At 43.6% G+C, this 10,027-nt stretch overlaps 1 protein-coding gene across 1 annotated transcript in view; it reads right to left on the reverse strand.

Moving 5' to 3' along the window:
• Positions 1-9,375, reverse strand: part of FBXW2 (F-box and WD repeat domain containing 2) — a 34,305-nt gene extending 24,930 nt beyond the window's left edge. Inside the window, exons 1-3 of the mRNA XM_055427766.2 lie at positions 9,255-9,375; positions 9,044-9,152; positions 3,066-3,575 (exon numbers count right to left, since the gene is read on the reverse strand). Of these exons, the coding sequence (XP_055283741.1) occupies positions 3,066-3,555 (490 nt within the window). The 5' untranslated portion in view covers positions 3,556-3,575; positions 9,044-9,152; positions 9,255-9,375. The remainder of the gene's footprint in view (positions 1-3,065; positions 3,576-9,043; positions 9,153-9,254) is intronic.
• Between the last annotated feature and the right edge of the window lie 652 nt (positions 9,376-10,027).

The raw sequence follows: 10,027 nt of genomic DNA on the forward strand, positions 1-10,027 counted from the left end.
ACAATTTGATATCTGTATATACTGTGAAATGTTCACCACAACAAAACTAGTTAAATACATCATCTGATCATACCTCCTTTATAACTCGTTTTTCTCCTTTGCCTGCCTGTAAATCAGAGGTCATAATATAGCCATTTATAGGTGATACAACCACAATATTTTAAAAATGATTACTTTTTAAAAAATGAGGCCATTTTACAAAAACCTAGACTTCGGGCTTCTCCTAAAAAGTCAGATCTGACAATTCTGAGTCTGAATTCCACACGGGAATTATCTGCCACGGTGGAGCAGCAACTCCCCATGGCAGTGTTTTCTTATTAGCCACCATTCACACAGAGACTTCCACTCAATCAGGTTACCTTCATGATCATAGAGTGTACGTTCTTTAAGGAAAGAACAATTCAGCTACGCATGCTCACGCTGCCTGTCACACAGTAGGCATTTTATAAATAAATACCTACTGAACAGCACAAAGCACAATAGGTTCCTTTCTTACCATTTCAGAAATAAGCAGAATTTCTGAAATTCTGAACAATCTCATACAATCATACAATCTATACCATGCTAATTTTTAGCATTACTAATCCTTTTAGTAATACTGTTCACTGCTTGCTTAAGAGCTAATCTGAGAGTCACTAAGTTTATTGCCAAATTCAGAATCTTCCAACTCAACAACAGTGAAAAGACAAGGTCTTAAGTGACAAGGTGATTCAAACACACGTTTAACTCTATTAACAAATATTTCTTGCTAGTAACAGTCTCAGGAATGCTGCTTTAAACAAACGTTTTGAATCATTTGCAGTAGCATAATTTTTCATAAGCAAAGCCAGTGAATTTAATCATACTAAAAATAAGATAGCATACAGACTCACCTGGAGAATAATCTTAAAAGGCAGGGTTGTGTCCACAGTCTTTGTAGATATTAACTGCTCAGGTAATTAGGAAATTCAGTGAACGTATTCCAGTCACTTCTGTGCCAAGTATCTGAGGTTTTATTGCATTTCAAAAGTGAACTTTAACAAGACATTCAGGCTTGAGCTAGTTCTGAAAATGAGTCAATTGCCAGTACTGACCCAAGTGTGAGTAAGTGCCAAGTTCAAAGGCAATATGGCATCTTAATCTTACAAAAAAAAAAAAAAAACCTGCCAGTGATTATGAGGCAAAAAGAATATTGAAAAGTCATCCCCAAAGGTGGGAAAGTATATCAAGGTATAGAAGAACAGATGATGTTGTTCCAATAATCAGGCTTCTAACAGGACAGGGAAAATAACATGAGCATGGAGTAATCTCAGGATGACAAACAAAACCATGAAATACCTTAAATGTTTATTTTCTAAAACTGACAAAGTGTTGAGCATTTCAGAGAATGTCACCACATAAGAAAATGGACATCCTCAATGAATAAAAGAAATTCAATTTTAAAACAGCCTTGAGAAATCATACCTCTCTTAACTATTAAAAATACTAAACTGAGTATGCTAAGACTCTGAGGGAGAAGCAGGTTTACCTTAGACTTTGCTGTGGGCACAGCATCAATTCAACACATCTGGAAAGGACACTAAGAGGAGCTATAAAATCATTCAAACTGGATCTGGTGATTCTGCTCTGAGGCTTCCGCCTCAAATGAATAATCCAAAGGGAAAAAATAATGCAGACAAAAGTATCCATAAAAACCGAAACCACCTGAATAGCACTAATACGGAAATGGCTAAATGATGGCGATACATTTACACAAAGGAACAGTACATGGCAACTACGTGGTTGAGGTGACATTCAGCTTCTGTCCGAAACCATCCTGGAGGGAGAAACACATGGAACGGCTCGTGCCGCAGCACTGTGTTCAGTCGGTTCTGACTCTTTGTGATCCCACAGATGGCAGCCCGCCAGGCCCCTCTGTCCAAGGAATTTTCCAGGCAAGAATACTGGAGTGGGTTGCCACTTCCTACTCCAGGGAATCTTCCTGACCCAGGGATCAAACTTGTGTCTCCAGCATTGGCAGGTGGCTTCTTCACCACTGCACCACCTGGGAAGCCCAATACTGTGTATTATATATGATGGAAGTGAATACACTGTGATCACTGATAAGACGATCGAGAACCTCGGGCCACTCTAAACTTTGCTGAGTCATTCATTACATGCAACACGTACCAACACGTACTGCCTGAAACATGGGCACTAACTATACAATGTGTAGAAACACGTGCCCATTATAACTGGAAGATGCACATAATTCTAACCTTAATCATTACATTTATAATAAAAAGTTACTTAACTGTTTGTTGTTATTGTTGTTTAGTTGCTAAGTCGTGTCTGACTCTTTCATGACCCAACAAACCATAGCCTGCCAGGCTCCTCTGTTCATGGGATTTCCCAGGCAAGAATACTGGAGTGGGTTGCCATTTCCTTATCCAGGGGATCTTCTCGACTCAGAGATCAAACCCACATCTCCTGCATTTTCAGGCGAACTCTTTACCACTGAGCAATCAGGGAAGCCCTGCTTGCTGAGTTTTAAAATATCCAGCTATTTTCATTCCCATGCCCAAACTCCTAAATTCTTCTCAGAACCACAGGATCTTAGAGCAAGGGAAATAGCTCCCTTTGCATATTTTAAATACAAGGAAACAAACACAGAGAGGTTTCATAATTCTTTCAAAATGAATTATTTGCTAGGACAAGACAGCAACTTTTCTACAGTTTTTTTTTTCCCAAAAAATTACTGGTGATAAGAAAAAAGAAAACCAACACGAGGGACTGTATATGGGAAAAAAGCATAGAAAAACGTAGTCAGAGCTTTCAGACTCATATCACATTAAAAGAATGTTTGGAGCTTTCTTCTCATAAAATTTTATAGAAATAACTGTGCTCAGAGTGAAGGAGGATGCAGGGGCGGTGGGGAGGGGAGGAGCCCATCGGGATGGAGCCCCTGTATATGCTGCCACAGACATCTCAGATAATTAACGACTGCCGCTCTCAAGCCTGAGGGGTATTCCGTTCTGTCTGTAAAGATTACACTCCACGAAACGCACAAATTAAAAAAACTTAAAGAAAGGTCCAGGCTCTCTTACCTGTACACAGAAGTCCATCTTTGTAGTAAAGTGCATACACTCTGGCACTGTGTCCAATTAAAGATGAGGTCTCAAAGGCTTCATGGTCCTCCAGTTGCTTCATTCTCAAAATAGCCTTCAAATAAACCTTCTTCCAGTGCAAAGCGTCCTGAACAGAATCATCTATCTGCCAGCCCAAATTTTTACAGGCAGTCTGCCACACCTCTGTACAGGCACTTATCACCTTATTCCACTGTTTAGAGACGAGGCAGCATGTGAGTAAAGTCTGAGGGTCGAGCCATTTTAACAAATAAAAACTGAGCTCCAGGGGAAGGAGTTTGAGGAAGTCCCGCTTGAGCAGAGTCTCCAGGTTATTGGAGAGGTGTCTGAGCTGGACTGCCCCACTCAGACTAATCAGGTGATCCAGAGTTTCATTTTTCTGCAAGTCCGTCAGAGAAAGAAATGTAACAGAAATGTTATCAAGCCATGTCTCAAAGTCCTTTCTCTCCATAAGGTTATGGAAAAATTTACCTGTGGCACATCAAAATATTGTATTAGTTCTGCTCAAAAAGACCGTTCAAGCAAGACTGCTAACAAATGAAGTATTAAAAATTAGTGCAAAAAACTGTTACAACTTTAGAGCTTAGTTACATTACAACTTTACAGTTAATACATTGTATTTATCTGAAATAATTTCCATGCTCACAGAAAACACACTTGAGAAAACATACTTTAACAAACCATGACCTCCCAAACATAACTCGTGAAAACAATTCTGGTGAGCGCCTTGCACCTTCTGAAGTCCAGCCCACGCTACACGCACCCTCACAGGAAAAGATTTACAAAGCATTCATTCTTTATGAAACAGTGTATTCCGTATGACAGAACCCCCATCAAGATTATCATGGTACCATTTTCTTATTACACTCTATTTGGGCAAGAAATTCACAAAAATAAGCACAAGGATGTGACACCCAGAAAGTAAGTCTCTTAGACCAGTAACTTGAGACATCAGTTATTAGGCTAGGTATAACCTGACCTGTTACAAGAATCACAGAACTGACTACTGGCTTCTGCAACAGGTGTTTCGGCAAAAAGCCTTGGGGAAGAAAAATAAGCAGATGCAGTAAGCTATATGGCTCAGGTGATCTGGTTCTTCCACTTCCTTTACGGCACTGCCTGTTAGAACATGAATTACCAAAAGCCTTATCTTTCCTTACATGGTCTGTTTTAATAAGGTTCATATGAGCTGGTGACACCTCTTAACCTCATGTGTCCCCAAGAGCCATGAGGGTCCTTGGAGGTATGCGGAGAGTCGGACACGACTGAGCGACTGAACTGAACTGAACGCTTACAAGACGCACAGAGAAAGGTACCATCTCCTTCACTCTGCACCTGAGGAAGCTGCAGGTCAGAGAAGGTCAGCGATTTGCCGACAGCCACAGCGCTACTGAAACAGCAACAGAACAGACTGGAAGCCAGTGCTCTCGAGACCAGGACTCTTCCAGACACACCAAGCTGTCTCTCTCTCTCTGAAGCTAGCTACCAACAGGAGAATCACAACCTGGTGATAAGATCTGGGAGCACTGAGTCCATCTGATTTTACCATCTTCCCCTTTAAGACTAACTGGAACCCCCCCCCCAAAAAAAAACACAAGTATCCATCAATCCACACTGTGTCAAGGTGTCTGCCCACTCTTAACAATGGTGACTAAACTAACGGGAAGAGAAGAGCAAGTAAAGCAAATCCGTGAAAACCACCTTTCCCAAGATCAGCCATGTTGACAGATATTAGTGCTGGGCAACAGGTACATGGGGTTTTTTTTTTAAATTAGATTTTCATGTGCTGAAACATTTCAATGATTAAAAGAAAAACCTTTCCTTGTAATCTGACCAATTTCCCATCATACTGTCATACTAATTTAAAAACCTAATGTCCAAATTAAAGTGAAAGAGGAAAATAAATTCATTTATCAGTTCAGTTACTCAGTTGTGTCCTACTCTTTGCAACCCCATGGACAGAAGCACACCAGGCTTCCCTGTCCATCAACAACTCCCGGAGCTTGCTCAATATTATGTCCACTGAGTTGATGAAGCCATCCAACCACTCATCCTCTGTCATCCCCTTCTCCTCCTGCCTTCAATCTTTCCCAGCATCAGGGTCTTTTCCAGTGAATCAGTTCTTCACTTCAGGTGGCCAAAGGACTGGAGCTTCAGCTTCAGCATCAGTCCTTCCAATGAATATTCAGGACTGATATCCTTTAGGACTGACTGGCTGGATCTCCCTGCAGTCCAAGAGACTCTCAAGAGTCTTCTCCAACACCACAGTTCAAAAGTATGAATTCTTCAGCGCTCAGTTTTCCTTATGGTCCAACTCTCACATCCATACATGACTACTGGAAAAACCAAAGCTTTGACTAGATGGACCTTTGTCGGCAAAGTAATGTCTCTGTTTTTTTAATATGCTGTTTAGGTTTGTCACAGCTTTTCTTCCAAGGAGCAAGTGTCTTTTAATTTCATGGCTGCAGTCACTATCTGCAGTGATTTTGGAGCCCAAGAAAATAACGTCACTGTTTCCAGTGTTTCCCATCTGTCTGCCGTGAAGTGATGGGACCAGATGCCATGTTCACTTACCAGGTTTACACAGACAGTCAGATCTCACTGTCCAACTTCATTAATATTAAGGTATGTAAAGATCATTTTCATTAATTTCCTAATATCGAATTTGGCAGGAACATTTGTTATCAGACAAAAAGCAGTTAAAGCAAACAAACCACTTCTAATCACATCATCTGGTGTCTAATGTTACTGAATAGTGAATGGACTTTTAAGTCTCAGGGTTTGGGCTTGGTAGGATTTATTAATTTAAGGATTTACTTGGCTGCCAAAAGCTAATGAGTCCACGGCAAGTTATATGAACTTAACATAAGGTAACAAGTGTCCTGGGAATTTCCTGGTTGCCCAGTGTTTAGGACTCTGCATGTTCACTGCCAGAGGGCCTGGGTTTGATCCCTGGTCAGGGAACTAAGGTCCCACAAGTTGCTTGGCACAGCAAAAAAAAAAAAGCCACCAACAAGATTAACAAGTCTTCTTTTCCTGAATCCTAACAACCTTTTATCTGTAATATTTCTGGAAAAGTTTTACTTTAAAAAAAATCATTCACAGCAAGACAAGAAAAATGTTTCCGTGGACAGTCACAGAATATCGCCAACAGCTGACTAATCCTGGCCGATTAACAATAGAACCAAAACACGTGCCCAGGAGCCCTTGTTACCATGAAGTGGGGGGAGGGGCTTCTTCGATCACGCCTGCCCGGCCACACACACAAAGCGTGCCACATACACATCTCAGGAATACTGACATTTGTGTACAATGAACTGCTACTTAAATGGACACAAGGCAAATTTATAATACCCACGAAAACAGTATCATTACCAAATAACTAGGAGACATCGTATAGCACACCCAATCAGTGAACCCATGACACCACAGAGATTATGGGATGTTTGCCAATGAGCACCTTTAAAAACCCAGGCATTTCTGAGATTTACACATTCTCCTAACAAGAATTTTTCTTCCAACTCTTAAAGACTGCCCTTTAAGCTACTGAACCCTTTATGGGAAGGTCTTATTCAGTTCTTCATCTCTCACTATCATGAAAAAGGCATCTTTCTCTGATGCTGGGAAAGGTTGGGGGCGGGAGGAGAAGGGGACGACCGAGAATGAGATGGTTGGATGGCATCACCGACTCTGTGGACATGAGTTTGAGTGAACTCCGGGAGTTGGTGATGGAGAGGGAGGCCTGGCGTGCTGTGATTCATGGGGTCGCAGAGAGTCGGACACGACTGAGCGACTGAACTGAACTGGACTGAACTGAACTGAACTGAGGACCCATTAGCTTTGCAGAATGCTCTATTAAAAAAAAAAATCAGCTTTTGTTTCTCTAAAACATGAACCGACTCTGGAGAGAACTTTCTTAAGGTCACAGGTCTAAACTGAACTCTTAGAGCCTCTGGAATATGATGTACTGGCAGCACAAGGCCCCACAGGGAATACTTCAGGAAGCGAGATTTCAATTCAACTGAAGGAGGAGCTTTTAAAACATCCGAGCTTTCCAATGATGGAACAGCTGCCTCCAGGTTGGTGAGCTTCCCATTACTGGGAATAGTCAAGGACAGCTAACTATAGAGGTGGATTGAGGTAAAGGAAAATGCTTTGAAGTCAATCAGACCTTCCACAGATTCAGCCACTTCCTATGTGATCATGGACATACTCAACTAAGTTCTGAGCTTCAGTTCTGTCATCTGTAAAATGGAAGCTAGCTCACCTTGAGCGCTGCATGAATCACAAACAGTAGGGACAAGCTTAGAACACAGCCCAGTAGGGTAACTCAAATGGCACATTTTGTTAGTTTTATTACTATGAGTACCCGGCAGGAAAGCTCCCAGTAACGTCCCTTTCAACCCTAAGACATTACCAGTTTCTCTTTTTTGTCCATCCCCCCACCGCCATTTCTCTTAAAATGGATTAAAATATACAGGAAAAAAAGAAAAACCTCAAGTGCGCAAACTTACTGGGCATTTAACTTTATAATTAAGGGCAGTGACTGACAGGAGGCTGATTTCCCAGGAGAGGCACTCCCTTTCCACCCTCTCCACACTCCATGGTGTCCCATCCTCCCCCACAACGCCAACTTCAGACTAAACATAAAACTTGCCCTTTTGCCCTCAGTATTAACAATCACAAAGCTCTGAAACAGATGTGAAAAGATTCCTAAACTGGGAGATGGGAGACCTGGGTTTGGTCTCTGGTTCTGCTATTAACTCCCTACGTTCCCTCAGGTAGCTCTCATCTCTGTACTGGTTTGAAACACTAGAGTACTACTCATAGATGATACCTCACATGATTTTCACGACCTTGTGGAAGGTATGAGAACTGCCCTTAATAAGTGAAGAAATTTATGGCACCCAAAGTGGAGTGACTTTCCCTGGGTCTCACAGGAAGGAGCAGGCACAACATCTTGCCCAGCCCCAACCCTTCTCAAAGAAGCAAACAAAACTTATACTTCCAGGTCTTACTAAAGATAGAACATTCTTGAGTGAACATGATGAATGCCAGTTACCTCTCCTCTCTCAGGACCTGGCCTAATCAAGAGAGAAAACAAGACATTTGCTATCTTTGGGAAGGAGGCTTCATCTTCTCTGTCTTTTCTTATCAAGCACAACCAGGATTAAAGAGAACAGAGGCTCTGAGCTTATCTAAATAAACTTACATGTACATAAAATATCTTTTGAATACTCAAGAAGCTGGTTAATACTGGTTGTTTCCAGAGAATACTGGAGAGTGGAGGAATAGGAGTGAAGGTCCCCTTTATGAATTTAAGACCGTATGAATATCTGTTTATATACACCTTCAGTTTTAACATGAATTTTTAAAAGCTTTAAAGGAATACAAATAGGGTTTCTAAAATGGGGCTTTGCAAACCCCACTTGTTGCTGGGTGACCCTGGGCAAATCACTTCACCTTCAAGCCCAACTTCCTCACTGGTAAAAAGTAACCACTAACAGCATTATCTACAAGCGTTTTTACAAGGAATAAACGGGATAACGCACATAAAACGTTTAGCACAGTATCCGCACAGGGGAAGCCTACAAGAAACGCTGGTTACCACCATTATTCAGCATTAACCTTGCTATCTTTATTGCAAGCAGCACTCCACATACACAGCTGCTTCCATGGCACACCCACAATTACGGCGCAGTCCCTCACATTAGTACAGCGCTTTGTACTTCATAAACCGCCTCTCCACACTGCTTCATCCTTCAAGCTCATTAACAGCCCTGGGACATCACGGTTAACTCATTTCGCAGCTAAGGAAACTGAGGCTCCAGGAGGCAATCACTCCATTCTCCCATCCCTAAATCAACTCCAGATCCCTTCAGCCCGTTCGCCGCTCCCAAGTGCCCTCCTCCCGGAGCCGTGTTCCGCGCGGCACTGACCTGAGCGAGCGCCCCGGGGCCCGGGACCTCGCGCCGGGCTCACACCAGCGAGGCGCGCTCGGGCCGCCAGAGCCCCGCAGCGGCCGGGTCCGCTCCGCAGCCATGGCGCCTGCAGGGAGAGAAACGCAAACAGCCCGGGGCGCGGCGAGTCAGCAGAGGCGCGGGCGCCAAGCAACCCGCTCCGCGACCCGGCCCCGCCTAGCACACAGACCTGCACCGGCGGCCGCCGCTCCGGGCCCGCAGCCTCGCCGGGGAGCGGCTTCCGGCGCTGCCTGCGTCATCTCCGCGCGCCCCTCCGCCCGCGGCGCCCCGCGGGCGCGGCTGCACTTCCGGCCCCGCCTGCACTTCCGGCCCCGCCTGGAAGCGGAAGTTGGGGGGCCGCGGCGCGTGGAGGGAAGCGGAGCAGGCGAGGGACCGCCTAGTCCTGTGGCAGCGGACCGAGGTTTACTTCCGGGCGGCATAAACAGATTGTCCAGTGAATTTATGTCCGTCGCCCAATCTGATATTGCACCGACTTGCGACACTTTTTCTTATTATGCTCACTTTACGAGGAGAGGGGGAATATAAGAGACGTGTCCAAAGAGCAGCTACTCGTATGACAGAGAGTCATGTGCTATTAGTGGTGGAGCAGAGCGAAGGCTCCATGCGTCCGGAGGACATCCGAGGCACTGAACACATGGGAAATAAAAAGTTGATTCTTTGTGGTGGTGGAAACTAAGTATGGAGCTCAGAAAGTCAGGTCTTAGGAGAGCTGGTTTGGTTTGGTAGACAACAGGAAGACCGAGAAAGAACTTCTAAGCCGGAGGGTGACTGATGATGATATTACAGGAAAATTTAGGAAGCCGAGGGTTGACATGTCAGATTGGGTGAGCTTATGAAACAGAAGGCAATGCTAAGGTAATCAAGAAAACCAGGCACTTCTATTTGCAGCAAATGATCTCTAGTACCGTAAGAGTTTGCTGAATCAAACTGAAAATCCTAGAT

The sequence above is a fragment of the Moschus berezovskii genome, chromosome 7 (assembly GCF_049115385.1).
Source record: "Moschus berezovskii isolate FMDL1 chromosome 7, NW_MosBer_1.0, whole genome shotgun sequence".
NCBI lineage: Eukaryota > Metazoa > Chordata > Mammalia > Artiodactyla > Moschidae > Moschus > Moschus berezovskii.